The 20,317-nt window shown below is 36.7% G+C and overlaps 1 protein-coding gene across 9 annotated transcripts in view; it reads left to right on the forward strand.

Annotated features, from left to right (window-relative positions):
* Positions 1-20,317, forward strand: part of LOC110458764 (tight junction protein ZO-1-like) — a 136,725-nt gene that overhangs the window by 46,173 nt on the left and 70,235 nt on the right. The window contains exon 1 of one of the 9 annotated variants that reach the window (XM_021510662.1): positions 8,777-9,166. The exons of the other annotated variants lie outside the window; for them this stretch is intronic. Coding sequence (XP_021366337.1) covers positions 9,077-9,166 — 90 coding nt within the window. The 5' untranslated portion in view covers positions 8,777-9,076. Of the gene's footprint in view, positions 1-8,776; positions 9,167-20,317 lie in introns of those variants that run through there. 9 annotated transcript variants of the gene reach the window in all.

Consider the following 20,317-nt stretch of genomic DNA (forward strand, 5'->3'; position numbering starts at 1 on the left):
GGGTGGGGTGGGGTGGTGGGTGGGGGTAGAGAGCAATATCACAGTTTTATAAACGTTATCAAAATGTCATCAATATAGTTATGATGGCCTTATCCTATAGGACAGGCTTTGTATAGTGATAAAGTGTGTTTTAACTCATTCACCCCTGAAGACACATTTGAACTCTTCCAATTCATAGGTTGGAATAGTTCATTATGAAATTTCAGAGGTGAATGAGTTCTTCATAATTATAAAATGTAAACAACATCAAAGTTAAGGGTTGAGGAGATAGCGACTATTTGTACTGACATTTATAAGGGAGTCCCAGGACTGATACACCTACCACTCATATAGACCAGTGATATAGTGTTGAATGGGAGATACACCTACCACTCATATAGACCAGTGACATATTATGTTGAATGGGTGATACACCTACCACTCAGATAGACCAGTGATATATTGTGTTGAATGGGCGATACACCTACCACTCATATAGACCAGTGGTATTGTGTTGAATGGGTGATATACCTACCGCTCATATAGACCAGTGATATAGTGTGTTGAATGGGAGATACACCTACCACTCATATAGACCAGAGATATAGTGTTGAATGGGGGATACACCTACCACTCATATAGACCAGAGATATATTGTGTTGAATGGGTGATACACCTCCCACTCATATAGACCAGTGATATATTGTGTTGACTGGGTGATACACCTACCACTCATATAGACTAGTGATATATTGTGTTGAATGGGTGATATACCTACCACTCATATAGACCAGTGATATTGTTTCGTGAATGGGTGATACACCTACCACTCATATAGCCCAGTGATATAGTGTTGAATGGGTGATACACCTACAACGCATATAGACCAGTGATATAGTGTGTTGAATGGGCGATATACCTACCACTCATATAGACCAGTGATATCAACTGAGTGTATAACCTTTTTGTGATCTGAGAGCATAACAGGGTCGTTATCTACCGATTTGTCAGTAAACACAGATAACGACGGGGAAATCGTCCGAATACATGGGTGATACACCTACCACTCATATAGACTAGTGATATATTGTGTTGAATGGGTGATATACCTACCACTCATATAGACCAGTGATATTTTATGTTGAATGGGTGATACACCTACCACTGATATAGACCAGTGATATATTGGGTTGAATGGGTGATACACCTACCACTCATAGAGACCAGGGATATCAACTGAGTGTATAACCTTTTTGTGATCTGAGAGCATATCAGGGTCGTTATCTACCGATTTGTCAGTAAACACAGATAACGACGGGGAAATCGTCCGAATACATGGGTGATACACCTACCACTCATATAGACCAGTGGTATTGTGTTGAATGGGTGATATACCTACCACTCATATAGACCAGTGATATCAACTGAGTGTTTAACCTTTTTGTGATCTGAGAGCATATCAGGGTCGTTATCTACCGATTTGTCAGTAAACACAGATAACGACGGGGAAATCGTCCGAATACATGGGTGATACACCTACCACTCATATAGACTAGTGATATATTGTGTTGAATGGGTGATATACCTACCGCTCATATAGACCAGTGATATAGTGTGTTGAATGGGTGATCCACCTACCACTCATATAGACCAGTGATATTGTTTCGTGAATGGGTGATACACCTACCACTCATATACCCCAGTGATATATTGTGTTGAATGGGTGATTCACCTACCACTCATATAGACCAGTGATATAGTGAGTTGAATGGGTGATACACCTACCACTCATATAGCCCAGTGATATAGTGTTGAATGGGTGATACCCCTACCACTCATATAGACCAGTGATATATTGTGATGAATGGGTGATACACCTACCACTCATATACCCCAGTGATATATTGTGTTGAATGGGTGATCCCCCTACCACTCATATAGACCAGTGATATAGTGAGTTGAATGGGTGATACACCTACCACTCATACCCCCCAGTGATATATTGTGTTGAATGGGTGATACACCGACCACTCATATAGACCAGGGGTATAGTGTTGAATGGGAGATACACCTACCACTCATATAGACCAGAGATATATTGTGTTGAATGGGTGATACACCGACCACTCATATAGACCAGGGGTATAGTGTTGAATGGGAGATACACCTACCACTCATATAGACCAGTGGTATTGTGTTGAATGGGTGATATACCTACCACTCATATAGACCAGTGATATTGTTTCGTGAATGGGTGATACACCTACCACTCATATACCCCAGTGATATATTGTGTTGAATGGGTGATACTCCTACCACTCATATAGACCAGTGATATATTTTGTTGAATGGGTGATATACCTACCACTCATATAGACCAGTGATATTTTATGTTGAATGGGTGATACACCTACCACTGATATAGACCAGTGATATATTGTGTTGAATTGGTGATACACCTACCACTCATATAGACCAGGGATATATTGTGTTGAATGGGGGATACACCTACCACTCATATAGACCAGAGATATAGTGTTGAATGGGGGATACACCTACCACTCATATAGACCAGTGGTATTGTGTTGAATGGGTGATATACCTACCACTCATATAGACCAGTGATATAGTGAGTTGAATGGGTGATACACCTACCACTCATAGAGACCAGGGATATCAACTGAGTGTATAACCTTTTTGTGATCTGAGAGCATAACAGGGTCGTTATCTACCGATTTGTCAGTAAACACAGATAACGACGGGGAAATCGTCCGAATACATGGGTGATACACCTACCACTCATATAGACCGGTGATATATTGTGTTGAATGGGTGATACACCTCCCACTCATATAGACCAGTGATATATTGTGTTGAATGTGTGATACACCTACCACTCATATAGACCAGTAATATATTATGTTGAATGGGTGATACACCTACCACTCAGATAGACCAGTGATATATTGTGTTGAATGGGTGATACACCTACCACTCATATAGACCAGTGATATCAACTGAGTGTATAACCTTTTTGTGATCTGAGAGCATATCAGGGTCGTTATCTACCGATTTGTCAGTAAACACAGATAACGACGGGGAAATCGTCCGAATACATCATTGATTTGTTATCCTACTATACTTCAATCTCTTTAGATAAATCTTCTGACTTTTGTTGTACTTCAAAACAATATCCAAATATGAAACTGAAACATTTCAAAAGTACACAGGACTCTCTCGACATATTTGTTGGCTTACAGATCTAGGGGACCTATGTATACCAGGAAAGAGTCAGTGTAGTTTACCCTATTTAGTAATTATACGTGAACGGTGAAATTTATACTGGCAAATATAGATTTTACCTGTGAACGGTGAAATTTATACTGGCAAATATAGATTTTACCAGTGAAGGGCAAATATTTGGGTGAATATAGATTTTACCTGTGAAGGGTGAATATTTGAGTGAATATAGATTTTACCTGTGAAGGGTGAATATTTGGGTGAATATAGATTTTACCTGTGAAGGGTGAATATTTGAGTGAATATAGATTTTACTGGTGAAGGATGAATATTTTGGTGAATATAGATTTTACTGGTGAAGGGTGAATATTTGAGTGAATATAGATTTTACCTGTGAAGGGTGGATATTTTGGTGAATATAGATTTTACCAGTGAAGGGTGAATATTTGAGTGAATATAGATTTTACCAGTGAAGGGTGAATATTTTGGTGAATAGAGATTTTACCAGTGAATGGCCAATATTTAACTGAGGTTAAAGTTTCTCGGTATTTAATATCTAGATATATTAACCAGCCTACTGGCTTTCAAAGGACCCATCATATGTATATAATAAAATGCAGATTCAAAACAAAGTTGACCCCGCTCTGGAGTACATGTTTACAGGAGGATGTACCTGGGTATGGTGAGGAATATATTACCTGTGTGGGTACTACCTGTACAGGTATGTATATTCATACCTGAGTGGCATTTATATACCCGTAATAGTGACTCACCTGTCAGGAATGAGGTTTGAGGAAACCATAAACGCCATACAGCTATTAGGTATGCACATACGTAATTAAATCAACTCTCATAATGTTAAACCCAGACACTTGTAAATTATGTCAATAAAAGGGAGATAACTCTTCCTGACTTAAGTCGGCATATCATTTTAAGTTTGTTCATATATATGGGGTTTTATATTTTTGTGCTGAAGTATTTAATAAAAAAATTTAACTTTTGCATTGGAATTAGGAATATATACATTGATTAAATTAGCCAGTATGTATCATTCTTAAGTTATTCTTTGAAAGTTATTGAAATTCATTTAGAGACAAAAAACACATGCAAGCATTTTATAGATATTACCTATGAAAGAAATTATAATTTAATTTGACATCAAGTTATCAAGGTCATGTAATTGGCTTTGACTTTGGGCTCTGTTAACTGATATTGACCTTGAATCAATGTTATTGACCTTAACCTTGGGGCCTGATGTCTGACCTTGAACTCGGGCCTCAATGTCTGACCTTGAACTCAGGCGTCAATGTCTGACCTTGTACTCGGGCCTTGATGTCTGACCTTGACAGATGATATATAGGGATGCTATATATAGGAATGCTATGGAAACCATTGTAGTATTAGGATAGACACCTGTGCATCCTTCCCTCTATTGTGTTGGTAAGTGCCAATATCTCATTCATCTGTGACCCGTTTTATTGCTCAGTTTTAGTGCTCGGTGGTGAATTTATGGTCTTCTCATCTGTTTTATATCCCCAGTTGGTATGTACATTGCCTTACAGTTTTGTGTTCCTGTTCTGGACTATAGATACGGGGATGTTGTTACCATAACAATACCCCCAGCCTTATAGTACCTGTTTGTGGATCTCTCTGGAAGGATACAGAGATATTGTTACCATAACAATACCCCCAGCCTTATAGTACCTGTTTATGGATCTCTCGGGAAGGATACAGTGATATTGTTACCACAACAATACCCCCAGCCTTATAGTACCTGTTTGTGGATCTCTCGGGAACGAATGACTCTAAAATCTCCTTTACGTTACAGGGGAATCATAACTAGAAGAGGAAGCTCAGATGCATGTTGAAGAGATATATTTGATCAGGAGTTCTGCATTAGAAACTGGAACGGCTTATCGGTATAGCTCTGGTGTGATGGAGGAGCATTAACTGCTTCACCCCCGAAGTATCATAATGAACCATTCCAACCTTTGATTTGGAAGAGTTCAAATGTGTCTTCAGGGGTGATTAAGTTGAGGTGTTTGTTGAATTTGTGATTCCAGGGAATGTGGAATAATTGTATAGGGTGTTTTGTGTGTAGAATTATACAGGAACAGTGTGAATATGAGGAAGAAGTTTATGTTGAATATACTTGATAGGATTCATCCTGAGAGTGTTGAATATTCAAGTATTCATGCCAGGAATTGAATATGACTGTTGAATTTACATCATTCTGTGGTCAATAGTTGATTGACAAGGGAAAGGGAGAGTTGTGAGAGGAAGGCGTTAGTTGAAACAGCCAGTTCCTTTATAGTGCTAATAGTAATTCCTAATGCTGTGTTTTATATACTAATCAGATAAATAGGATGGTAACAAGTCAGGCAGATTGTACAGTAGTCGATGATTTGCATCCACTGAAAAAGCTGTGACGAAAAACTCTGTTGGAGGATTGTATACTCAAAAGAGGTAATTGTATGCATTGAAGAGTCTAGTGCATGGCTTTATAAACAGGAAGTGGTACAACTGGGTTAGCTTTCCTAGGCTTTGTAAACTGACTTACCCGGGGCGCTGTACCGTACATGGATTATCAGTGCAGCATAAACCAGTTGTCACAGTATTGATCACTAATTAGAATTCTCACCTGTGGCGCACCTGATGTATCTGTAGGACTCGGACTTAGGTCGTTCCAAAGCTATTGTAGTTTAAACAGGATTTATATCAAATATTGACTAGCATGTTTACAAAATATTTTACCGTAATTTTCTAGTAGTATGCATGTACTCTGAGAATGAAGGCTTTAAGCAACCTTATAGTGATATTGATCTACCTCTAAGAGCGTGTTTACAAAACATTTTACCATACATTTTCAGTAGTAGGCACGTACTCAGGATTAAGGCTTTATGCAACCTTATTGTGACATTTTTACCTCTTTCTCCAAAAGAGTTTCACTTATAGAAATATGTATAAAACCTCTTATGATTAGTACTGTGGACTCTGAGCTGATTAATTGATTAAGGTTGATATAAAGAATGCTCGAATTGATAACACTTAGCCGATTCTGATAAAATAATGACACAATTCTTATAAAAAGGGAGGTAACCCTTTGACATGAATCTCAGATACAATGCCTAATAGCTATACTCTTAAGCTTAAGCCTACCCCAGATTACAGATACGTATCACATCAGGAATAAAGCTGTCATGTTTATGATCAATATACTTTTGAAGTATATCTCAGGTACTTTTCTTACTTTCTAGTATTAGGCTCACAAACTATAGGAAACTCCACTTTCCCCACAAATCCAGAATTAAAATTCCTACCAGTCTTTTTAAATAATTATAAATAAGCACTTTTATTGTCTGAAATGCTGTCACTTTATCAGCTTTGTGAAAACGATTTGAAAAATAAAAAGTTTAGTGTGCCTTCTAAAATTTTTGAGAGCTGAAATTTAAAACACAACAGATATTTTGTGTGGCCTAATAACAGAGGACAAACGGATGGAACTAATCACAAAAAAGATGGTAGGGTCAATTTGTAAACATTAAAAAAAATAATGAAATATACATGAACAGTTCTTATCAAATTCTATGTGAAGTGATTCTGTCATAAATGTTTCTACATAATTATGTGAGTTTTTAATATGACATCTGTCACTGCCGATTTTGTCCACGGTACATGTGATGTAGCCATCATGATGCAAATAAAACAGAATATTTTAAGTATTTTTGATTACAATCTGCCAGTTTAAATTAAATCCAGGTGAAACATTTCAATTTTACCTGTGTTGCATATCTCATGCCGGTGTGATGAGTCAGGTGTGTTAGTTAATTAATTAGCAACAGTAGCTTTTACCTGTACAGGTATATGGCAGCGCTGTAGAAATCGTCAACTAGCTACAAATGACATTTGTATCACCAGGAGAGACGTGACAATTGGAATCCGTGTGTGGGAGATGTAAGGACATAAATCACGGAAATTCAGCAGACGTCAAATACATTGTCAGCGGAAATTAAACCACAAGTGATTCAAATTCATCTGAAATACTCTGGAATTTTGTTATGAAATTTTGTGTGCTAGGATGAATTAATTATCTCAAACTTTCCGTAGTGTTTACGTTCAGCAAAAACAGACAAGATAATTGTTATTCGTCCTATTTTGTCTGTCGTTCATTCTCGATGTTGAGGACGGTAAATTATTGATCTGGCGATATTGTGGTTACCCGTGAGATCTTTCATTCAGTAATGTGCCCCACACCTGGGGATTGTGGGCCTTTCTAGACGTTTTTTGTTCCCTGTGTGTTTTTAATTATTTATCACTGAACAGGTTGTTTTTCACTCTAGGACGGACTGGTTTGCACTTTGTGGTAGATTCCTCATCAAGTTCTGTTCGATATAGGGCTCACAAAGGTATGCTGTCTATAGTACGCAGGTTAGAAATGTCACATACCTTTACAGGTGAAACACAGGTAAACTCCATTGATGTTGGCAGTTAAAAGTTACAACAGATACATTTTTTTTATTTATTTTTTTAAACAGTTAGCTTGTAAACCTATAGATGTCAAAATATCCATAGGAATGAATAATGCCAATTAAATTTGAAAATTTCTTTGAAAATTTTCAAATATGATTCAAAGTGTGCCTTAGAAAATTAACAGCAATATTGTTTACGTTTATATACGTCGGGGACAGTTAACACACAGACAGTACGATCTGTGATAGTCCACTAGTGATTTGCATTATGTATACCAGATAATATCTTGATTCAAGGAAATTGATTACATGTAAGTAAAATATTTAGCATTGTTTACTTATATCTGGCGAAGTTACAGTGCTCCACGACCTTGTATTTTACCTACCCGTCTGTAAATCACCTACCAGATATACGTGTATATATTTTCCACTGTTTTTGGAGCATGTGCAAACATGTAAATAACAAACGTACTCTACATGTAAGACATATGTCGGCGATACACAATGATTTGTTTGTCGGTAGACCTATAGTGCTATTACATCGCCACTGATAATGTACTGGTATTATGTCGCGACTGATCCGTCCTCGTAGTATAAACCGTACCGTAGACTACACTAGTCTATGTAAGTCCATTGTATGGTAATCGGTCGAGGAAATTTAATTTGTCGGCATGTTATTTGCCCTAAAGTAAAACGGCAGGCGGACCTTACCTACGGCGAGAACAAGTGGCAGAATATAAACTCGTCACCACTTACGTTTGTTCTACCTGTCTTTATCAGAATCTCAGCGTCTGTCAAGTCGGATATTTAAATTTGAAATTGCGGATTTAAAAATTGAATCAACAGTGTGGTGTTTGTAAAAGTGACTCAAGGATTTAGATTAAATCGTTTCTGGGATCTTTAAATTTTAAAATCCTGTGAGGTAATAGATTCGGAATTATTCCTTTCTTTTATGATAATTCTTGCCTCTGTTTGTTTACATGAGAGTGCTTTGTTATTGTTTACATCGGCGTCTGTAAACAATGTGACCTAGGGGATGTGTTTTCGGTGATGTCAGTACAGTTGTAATGAGACCACGCTGTTTCAGATACTTCTACACTGTGTCCGATTTGTGAAAAGTTTGCAGATTTTTCAACTGCTTTGTAGTTGGTTTTTTTCGAGAGGTCGGAGTGCAACATCAGTTACAGAATTAGTGTTTTTAGTGGGAGAGTTTATCACTGAGTGTATCTGTCTGTGTATTTATTTACACGTATCAGTGCTGAGCTGACCATGTATGTGTACAAACAGTGCTCCGTATTACCATAAACAACAGTGGTGTCCTGAGGGAGTGAACTTCGACAGGATTCTGAATGTTTTTCTGGAAAGTTTAAGGATTGATTTACAGTGTCATGTTTCGTCACAATCGGCTACGATGGTCCAAGAGTCTGAACGACCTCCGTAACAAGGAGGTCAACTTTTGGAATAAATTGACAGATACGGTAAGTCTAGAAAAACTTTTGGTTGAGATCTACCAGATCATGCACACAGCCAACCCTCGTTCTTACCTACAAAATCTGCCTCTTCCCTACTGCAACACCTCCACCTCCACCCCCTGGACCCAATCGTCCCTGTCCCAATAAACTAGTCAGCAATTTTCACCCCCCCCCNTTCATCCATTCCCCACCAATCCTGTCAACCCCCCCACCCTGCCTCCTCTAATCCTTAAATTGCTGACTAATTACCATGCTACATACCTACAGTATATAATTTTGAAAATATATTTTCAATAATTTTCATGATTAAGACTCAAAGTTTGATCTATAGAAATAATTGCTAACCACAAGTATTTTTCAGTGATTTTAGAATGCTATGTAAATCAACTGAGATATTTCCTTGTTTTATTAATATAATTGTGTCCTAGCTTCCATAATCTGTCCACCTGTAATTATTATTGTATGCAAATGAGGGACGCTACCTGTAGATACCTGAGAGAGATATCTCCTATCTCGTTAACGACGGCCGCTTTGTCTCTGCCTGGTATTAATTAGGGCATGCCTTTGATTGGTGTTGGTGATAAGGTTGTGACATTTACTAGTCTTTGTGGACAATGTTTAATTTAAGTCCGATTACTTATTAAGGGTCTCACGTTTAATGTATAGATTACGATCATGATGTGAGTTTCAATATAAATGTAAAAACTTTGTTGGTACAGTGTGTTTTATGATTTTGGAAAGATTTGCAAGATAAAATAAACTTCAATGAGACAGTTATAGTGCCATATTTAAGAAAAATTGTAGCCACTGTCAATATCAAAAATCAAATCAAATATTTCAAATTTATCAAAAATGTGAAATATTTGATAAATCTTGATCAAGCAAACTTTCTAGAGAATCTAAAGTATATATATCATTATAGAGAAGACTTTCTAAACAACTAAACTCATTCACCCATGAAATTTTATATTGAACTATTCCAACCTTTGAATTGGAAGAGTTCAAATGTGTCTTCAGGGGTAAATGAGTTAAGTCAGTCCCTCGAGTCAAGAAAGTCTTTGAATTATTACTGATTATAGAAAAATACATGAAAGAAGCGTCTCATGGGGGAAAAATGTGTGAACACAATATTTTGAAAGTTATTTTTTTCTTTCTGGACTATCCTTTTTGTTGATTACAAAACAATCCTACATTCTGTTTTCTTTGGTCTGGAGATGTCTTAATGTCGTTCAAGCTTTTGTTAAAACTTTGTTCATATATTTCAGCTTTTTAACTCGTTCACCCCTGAAGACAAATTTGAACTCCTCCAATTCAAAGGTTGGAATAGTTCATTATGAAATTTCAGGGGTCAATGAGTTTAAAGTTGTTATGGAATTTTAAGTGTTATCGTGTTACGAGATTCGTCACCATTCGTCACCATCGTTTCTGTTTTTTTCTCTCACTTTGGCCGATACATTCCTATGTCCTTTAAGACTTAGCGTCGTTTTGTACATGACTTCAGCTTTTGTTGGTGTTACAGTACGAGTCTATACATTTGTGATACCGCTGTTTTAAATCTGATTTAGAGACAAGGGAGATTACTCTAAGAGGATTTGTGTGAGTGATATGTGGTTTGTCCCGCGTGAGGTCTTAGCCAGCTGTAGGTCATTAACTTAGACAAATCTGATTAAAACATCAAGAAAGGAACAATGTCGACAGTCAGAAGGGTTTAGTGTGTGGACTCTAGGTCCTCGCTATAAGGGACACCACTGCAGTACCGAAGGATCCAGGCTACAGAATAAAGCCATATTCTTATAAAGGCTAAATTGAATCTTTTTGCTTGACAAAGGAAACAGACGTTTTCGAAATATCGCAATATAAGTTTTCAATTATTGTGTGTTTAAAACAAACTTAGCCTTTATTATTCATGAAACTGATGAATTTATTCCGAACAATATCCTTATGGGTTACCAAATATTACAAATCTTCATTGCATACGTTTTAGTAGACTGGCCACCGTCTCTAGAATATTAAATAATTAAGATTTTTTTTTACTTTAATAATTTTGATCACTTGGATGTCTGATTAAGTTCTAAACTAGGGGGAGATAAGCTAGTAGTAAAATGCAGTCGAGAAATTCTTCATAAAAACTTAGGGGCTGGTGGCCAGTCTAACGTTTTAGAAGTGTTTATAGAAGCGTGGCATTTTCATTGGTCAGAACGTCTTAATTTTTATTGCGACATCGTCCTGAAAACCGTTGATGTCATGATCGGTGTTACTTGAAATTAAACTAAATCTTATGTTTTATTGGACAGGAAAATGAAGTTTGTCGTTAATATAGTGTTTAATGTGATATCATTATACATGAATATTATTTTGGTTAAAGGTTTTCTTTGAAAAATATATGTCTGTGATCAAAACGTTTTCAATTCTTCAGGTGTTATTTTTATAGAAAACTGTCAAAAATTTCTACATTTCTGTAAAGATTTTGCTTACTTCATTCAGAGGCTTTTATTGATAGATATCTCTGTGACATTCGAACAAAACTGGTTTGTTTCCAGACTTATTTTGACTTTCATCAAGATATTTAACTTTATCTGAGATATTTATCCGAGTATCTTTTAGTACAGACGGACTACAATTACAGGAACGCCAAGGTCCAAGTTCAAGTTCTTCATTACTTTGAGTCTTTCGACTCATCAGTTACAAGTAACAGCAGTGCAGTATTTACCGTGTAAAATACAAAATAACGTTACGCAATATTTCACTCACAACACAACTACAAACAGAAACAGTATCATATGTTTGGAGAGTGTAGCTAAGCTATTTATAATAATTGGGTTCTTCTCCAATTTGCAAATTTTATGTATTTCCCTAAATTCGTTATTTCTTTTGTATATTTCACGCTCAGTAGCCCTATCAATTTAAACATGCTTGGGTTTTTAATTTAAGAAGTTTTCAAAACGTTTCCGAACTTTAATTTAACATTCATCAAGATGTTTAATTCTATCTGAGACATTTACGAGGGAATCTTCAACCACAGACAGACTAGAATTGCAAAAAGTTTTCAAAAAGTTTCCGAACTTTAATTTAACATTCATTAAGATATTTAATTCTACACCACAGACAGACTAGAATTACAAAAAGTTTTCAAAAAGTTTCCGAACTTTAATTTAACATTCATCAAGATATTTAGTTCTATCTGAGACATTTACGAGGGAATCTTCAACCACAGACAGACTAGAATTGCAAAAAGTTTTCAAAAAGTTTCCGAACTTTAATTTAACATTCATTAAGATATTTAATTCTACACCACAGACAGACTAGAATTAAAAAAAGTTTTCAAAAAGTTTCCGAACTTTTAATTTAACATTCATCAAGATATTTAATTCTATCTGAGACGTTAACGAGGGAATCTACACCACAGACGGACTAGAATTACAGGTAACATAACCGCTAAAGCTAGGGGCTATATTAGTGTAAACATGTATACGAGGACAATCAGCTCGCAGTAAATCATTTTAATTAAGTTACGATATACATGTATAAATGATATCCGCTGGACCGTGTCACTGATTAAGCATTAAGAACCAGAGACCACTCTATTCTGGGGTCATAAAATGTGTGAAATGGGTGTTTTCTGAGGTCGTAAAACAGGTATTTGTCATGGCTTGTCCCCTACTGAGCTATCTATGTATGGTCACTATATAAGACTATACCCTCAGGCCAAACTTACACAAATAGTAGTTTTCTGTACCACTCTAACACTGTTAGGAACTCAGTAAATAGAAATTATTTCTGTGTATTTCTTTTCTACTTTTGAAATAATAATAATAATCATAATTTATTCAGGAAAAGGCATACACAACAAACAAAATTCATATAAGTATAATTTATGTATTTTGAGGCATACACAACAAAAAAAATTCATATAAGTATAATTTACGTGTTTTGCCTCACCCTGGGATTGCCCATTAAAGCCAAAATCTCATTTCATATCAAAATGATTAAAAAGAGACAAATTGTTCTGGTGAATCAAATTCTGAAATAATTGACCAAAAAAAAAGGAGGCTTTTTTTGTATTTATATTAATGAGTCTGTGATATTACTGTTTACACAACAAAAAGCTGTATAAGAGTTAACACTTTCAAGCTAACTAGACTTTATATACACACCTGAAAGAGCTGTATAAGATGCAACACTGTCAGGCTAACTAGACTTTATATACACACCTGAAAGCTGTTTAAGGTGTAACACTGTCAAGTTAACCAGACTTTCTATACACCTGAAAGCTATACAAGATTTAACACTATAAAGTTAACCAGACTTTATATACACACCTGAAAGCTGTATAAGCTTTAACACTGTCAAGCTAACTAGACTTTATATACACACCTGAAAGCTGTAACACTGTCAAGCTAACTAGACTTTATATACACACCTGAAAGAGCTGTATAAGATGTAACACTATCAAGCTAACTAGACTTTATATACACACCTGAAAGCTGTATGAGATTTAACACTGTCAAGCTAACCAGGCACTAGATACCATGACAGACTCAGGAATGCGAGGTATGTAGGAAGTGTGTACTACCTGTATCCTCAGGTAAATTGTGTCTCAGGTGTGTCGTAGGTAAGGTAGGTGTTTATACCCAGATAAGTAAGTGGTTTTAGCTGATTGAGTTTCTATCTACTTCTCTAACAGAGGACGATCATCAGCTTCTTCAGGTAAGTTTTCATCAATGTAGCATTCCTGGCTATTGTGTCACCCAGTGTCCTGATGTCACTGCCTGGGAGCTGCTGTGTTATAGAAAGTCTTACTGAGCTTTCTCTGTCCACCAGCTTACAATAGGGAGACTTTATCAATGTGGTATTCTCGGGATAAACTGAGCCATTCCTGAATCCTTGTCACTGCCTGGGAGCCTTTTGACAGTGTCTCAGAACTTTGGTGCAGATATTTATATTTCTGAATCTTGACTGCCCTCATTGTTGGGCTGTGGAGAATCTTGTGTCATTGGTCACTGTCAGGGAGCTTACGACATCACAGTGTGTGGGAAATTAAGAGATGGCAATTTTTTTTAACCTTCCATGCTGTCAATTGTGTCTTTTCAACATGTGCTGGATTGAGAAAATATCAGCTTTCAGAAATCTTTACTAAGATATTATTTGTGAAGAAATGATATTGGATAATTATTTCATTTTGTACTTATCCAAGGGTGAGATTATTTTGGTTCAGAGATGAGCTTGACAGCTGGTACTGAGGTGATTTAAACAGTTGTATACCCTCCAAGGGTGTGATTATCTGGTCCAGAAGTGAGTAAACAGTCGTATACCCTCCAAGGGTGTGATTATCTGGTCCAGAAGTGATTAAACAGTCATATACCCTCCAAGGGTGTGATTATTTTGGTCCAGAAGTGAGTAGATGGTTGTATACTCACAAAGGGTGTGATTAAACAGTCGTATACCCTCCAAGGGTGTGATATCTGGTCCAGAAGTGAGTAAACAGTCGTATACCCTCCAAGGGTGTGATAAATTTGGTCCAGAAGTGAGTAGATGGTTGTATACTCACAAAGGGTGTGATTAAACAGTCGTACACCCTCCAAGGGTGTGATTATTTTGGTCAAGAGGTGAGTAAATCGTTGTTTACCCATCAAGGGTGTGATTATCTGGTCCAGTAGTGAGTAAATAGGTGTATACTTTCCTAGAATGTGATTATTTTGGTCCAGAGGTGAGTAGATAGATGTATACCCTCCAAGGGTGTGATTATTTTGGTCCAGAGGTGAGTAGATAGATGTATACCCTCCAAGGGTGTGATTATTTTCGGTAATACACACACAGGTACATCCCTGGGTAGCCCATCATACTGAGGACACCGGCTGTAACAACAGGTAAGATTCATTCAGGTATCCACTCTTATCATTGCTGGCATTGTAATCTACTTTATATACAGACCTTAACTGGATCTGGATCACACCAGAAAACTTTTAAATGGACTAGAAATTTTACCTGCAATCTTTAAGCTTTATCAATCGTGAGACCTCAGGATCACCAAACTTTAGATTTTTTGTGATTCTGGTGTAAATACAGCCATCAGAGTGTCTTCTGATTTGATGCCATTGTGCTTTCAGATTTTGTGTTGAGTTCAATATTTTTTAGTGTATGAAAATTTGTACTGAAAATTGAAAATGTAAAAAAAAATTTTTGATTCAAATGATAAATGTATCTGGTCAATTTCATAATATAGGCATGCTTGCCAACTCTATCCATTTAGGGGGGTGACTCGATCCCGATTTTGGACCCTTACATTTAGTGTTTGGAACCGGTGAGTTTGCTTAACTATTTCTATATTCTAAGATTCTCAAAATATGTCGATTTAAAGGGTTGGTTTGTCTCTAGGGTGGTTTAATTTTGAGTATGCATGCAGAATCCAACCCTATGGAGATTTCAAAAAAGTTGGAAAGTATGGGTCGGTAGTATTTATTTTATGATTGTTTTTGTGAGAATGTTTCGTTCTGACCTCATTCCTGTGTGTACAGTATGTTGTGTTAGGAATGCAGGTTAGTGGAGATACTATGACAGAGGTGTGTGATAAGGTTGGTGACATTTCCCAGGTGTGACCTGTCTTACCTCACACCCTCACACCCACACCTACCTACAAACCCACGGTGGACCCAGTCTTATCAATGGACAGCCATTCCATTCTGATCCTTCAGGGGTGTCAGGTTGTGATAATTGGCCACTGAGGTCATCTCTGGTGATACACCTGGCCCTGGAGGTTTTTTCACTGGTCAAGTTTGTGGGAGTGACCACTGTGATATGATGACCACAGGTAGAGAAGGGAGATAGGGACTTAATAAGGTCTATCTCTACTGGTCATATCTTATCATTGTTGGGGCAAATCACTGATTTCAACCATTTTGGAAATATCTCAACTTTAAATGATCTTGTGACAACAGGTGTATCGACTGGCTGCCGTCCTGACAAGTCTCACACATACTAGAGTGGTCAGTTGTCCACTGATGTACTAGAGTGGTCAGTTGTCCGCTGATGTACTAGAGTGGTCAGTTGTCCACTGATAGGAGGAATGTCCTAAGAGAGCTTCATGGGGTGCTGCATTGGAGATAAAATCATCCAGCACCATTAAAAACATATAAACCCTATACAATTAACCTCTAAACCATAAAAACTACCTCAAAACCATAAAAATTATCCATGCTCTGTAAAAATGATTTTGGGACCATACAAAATTACCCATGCTCTGTAAAAATGATTCTGGGACCATAACAATGACCCATGCACCATAATAAAGGCCCCAGTACATCTGCTTTAAAAACAAACAATCCCTGTGGAACTTTGCAATAATTTGAGATAATACAAGGAGGCTGAAGTATTTAGGTATGTAATATGTTGTGGTCAAAAGCTCATAAAATGCCATCAGTGTTCTACACAAAGACAAAGTAAGGAATATATTCTCTGAAGACGATTCAGGTTGGTTTAAATTTCATATAATTATGAAACACGTTCTGATATGTCTTTATAATTAAAATGTAAGTAGCAAAATCTGTGTACTATTCATCTTCTGGCCACAGAACTTTCAGATTTCATTTTGCACTTTAATCGGAATAATACCTAACCATTGTTTACCTAACCATGGCATGCATGGTTATCTATTGGATAAGGAGGATCACGGAATCCCTTCACACACAGAACATAATTTATGTTTTGATTAAGTGGTTTCCATTAGAAAATGAAATAAACCATGTCTTTAATACATTCGTTTATTGTAAATTTTAATGAACCAACAACTCATGTACTATTGATGTGATGTGTTGTGTTGTTTGCATTTCAATTTGTGTACATGTATGTATTCAGAGAGGATATTCAGCCCTGTTTTATACCTTTCCAAATCACTACACAGCGTCGGTTATTAGTGATGAAATGATCACCCAAGTGTGCTGGAGAATCGGAGCAGCGCCAGGCTCATATAAATTTTTGATGCCTATGTGTAGAAATACTGTGCTAATTGATTTCTGTGAATAGAAATGCTGTATGTGCCTATTAAAATAGCTGATTATTATTTCCACAAGGAATTCACAGTTGACATCCTTAACTGGGTAAAAAACAAGTCTAGATGTGCACAGTAAAATTGACAATGTTCCATACATGACCTCTTCATTCATACTTGCCAACTTTTTGAAATTTCCGTGAAGGAGATTTTGCATGCTCAAAATCAAATCATAAATATAATTTGTGTATACACCCCCTAGAGACAAAATAACCCTTTAAAATGACATATTTTGAGTTGTTCTTTCAGATGAAATGATAGAGAATATAGGAATAGTTTAGCGATTTGGTTGAAAAAACTAAATTTAAGGGTCCAAAATGGGGAGTCTCCCTCCTAAATAGGGAGGGTTGGCAAGTATGCCAATTTAGGCTGATCGTGAGATCAATGTATGTTTTGTGTCATAGAAAATATTTAGCATTCTTCAAACTTTTATTTTTTTTACCTGTGATAAACTCACCAACGGTTAAGGAGACATCCTACCTTACCTGTTTTTGACTTTTGAGAATGAATGATTCATTTACTGTAGTAATAGGCACCTATCATTGTTTATTTACAGATTTGAAGAATTAAAAACAAACTTTGTTTAGTTCGTTTGATTTTAGAAATATTTTTCTTGCAGTGATTTACACAGATCTGTTGTGCTTGTAAATTAGTCAGACTTTCAGGAAAGAAAAACAGAGAAAATTCACAGCTAATCCGCTGTTTACAATTTTAGGTTTTTTCCCTCAAAATATCAATAATTAATGCTTAATTTTCACATTTTTTGGTTAAAAAAAATATGGGAAATGCTTTTATTGAATTAGGAAAAAAATGGAAGTCTCATTGTGAGGAATAGAGTTTAATATTTAATTGATCCAATTTGGTTTTTTTTAATTAAAAGTGACTTTAAGATGATGCCCCACCCCTAGTGTACCCAGGTGACACCCCTGTCAATGTATACCTGTTTTTCCCTAAATAATACAGGTATTTCGGTCCAGGAATGCATCGTTATCACCGAATGACATTAGGGCTTGTATTACAGGCCTGGCCCAGCTAGGTCCCGTTGACCCCTGAGACAGTTTGAAGGACATCCAAGGACAAACCAGTTTTGTCTGTAGCTGGAGCAGATTCAGGAGTTAAGGCCAGAAATAGAACCTGCTTAGTAGACAGTATGATGATAAATATATCTTATGTATTTATTCAGGAATTTCTTTTACCTTCTGAATACTAAATTTGAAATATTTGAAAAAATCGTACCGATAAGTTGAAATATGAAATATACCAAGAGATCTTTGGTTCTATTATATTCATTTTAAGATAATTAACTGCACTTTTGGTGACGTTGAAACTGAAGTTGAAAAAATTCCGTAATTAAATTATACAAAAATTGTTTATGTTGGTTTGGCAAATTTAGCTGCATCAACCATATAGTAGATTCGTTACTGTATATATAGGGAACTAAATATTAGTGGAAGTTTGATTTCTTTCGCCTTTGTTGCCCTCCTTAACGAGGTTGAAATTGTCACGACAACCAATAATAGTACAAAGCATACAAGAAATAAAAAGTATACAGTAGGTGCATATATACATGTGATGCCTTTAAAACACAAAGTAGGGAGATATAGAAATTAATGGAATGACCCGCGACATCAAACCAACATAAACAATTGTTTTAATATGGGTTTGATTCACTTTGAAAGGACAAATGTGACAACTCAGTTGTTTCTGTACCGTGACTTTCTGTACCGTGACTTTCAGTAGTGAAGTGTACCTGTATTACATTCCCGAGTCGGAGAGAGACGAGTCAGAGAGAGACGGCTGTCCAGGACTTGACAGTGTGGTATCAAAATGTCAAGGGATTTCATCATGTCCCTATATATAGCTATTTGTCTACCTGTAATGAATAAGAAAAATCTCATTCATAACGTCACAGCCGGACCTCTGCTGTTGACCTGGTAGATGGTATGAATGTTATGTTTGTATCCAACACACTTCAGGTCTAAGAAATTAGTGTGTTTGTATCATCACTTATTAATAGCTAGCAGAAGACAGCAACTTTCCAAACCAGATTGGTAATTTAATTAAAATATTGACCCTTCCAAATATATTTAGACAGAAAGGATTTGAGTACTCAGGTCATCTACAGTCAGTACCTCCATGTCATTGAACCCATGTATTCAAAGTGTGACCCCAATTGGTATATTTGGGTTGGTTTGGTTAGTTTGTGTGTTACGTCCTATTAACAGCTATGGCTAGGGACAGGCCAGGTTTTGATGGTGAAGGAAAGCCAGAGTTCCCGGAGAAAAATCACCGATCAACGGCCAGTACCTGGCGATGGCCTAACGTAGGCCTTGAACCCGCGACCCAGTGGTGAAGGTCTAGTGGTAGCAGAATGTGAGACGCCTTAACCACTCGGCCAACACTGCCCCAGCCCTAGTTTGGCATCTGTTGCACTAAGATCATAAATTAGAATAAGATCTATTTATAGCACTTTTTGACTTCCTGGCAATTTTATTTTTGCTTGATTATATAATTTAGAGCAAACTCCAAAAAATACATATAGAGAATCGTTTTGCGCCATGGCTCCTGCAGAAGTCGGCTCGACAAAAGGAACTCCCCGTAACATTGGATGTTTAGTGCAGTGGTTGACAATTATATTCAAGCTTCGGTGTCTGAAGTTATACTTGTAACTGAAAGCTTTTATCTCCACCCTGTACAATTCTTTTCTAGAGGTCAGAAAGGTCAACTGTCTTCGGTGCTGATTTCCATAAAGCTCACAATGGAATCATCTACATCTAAAGAAGGGATAGTCCAGTGTTAGGAGATAGGGGTGATAAGATCCATCAGAAGATATATTAAATGTCACTGACAATATGGGTCCTTACTATTTTTATCTCGGCCCCTCTCATTAAAAATATGGGCTTCGGAGAGGTGAAAAGGGGGGATAATCTATTTCTGGAAAGAAAAAGCATTTTTACATACAATTCAGTGACAAATGGAATTTAAAAAAAAAATATGTTGAAATCAAGCCAGATATTTATATTGGCTACAAACGTAGATTTTGTCTTCTGATGCATGTGATAGGAGATCTGAGTATTTAAAACACCTGTCAGTTTCATACCTGTGGGGGTGCC

Source organism: Mizuhopecten yessoensis, unplaced genomic scaffold (assembly GCF_002113885.1).
Source record: "Mizuhopecten yessoensis strain PY_sf001 unplaced genomic scaffold, ASM211388v2 scaffold9739, whole genome shotgun sequence".
Taxonomy (NCBI): Eukaryota; Metazoa; Mollusca; class Bivalvia; order Pectinida; family Pectinidae; genus Mizuhopecten; species Mizuhopecten yessoensis.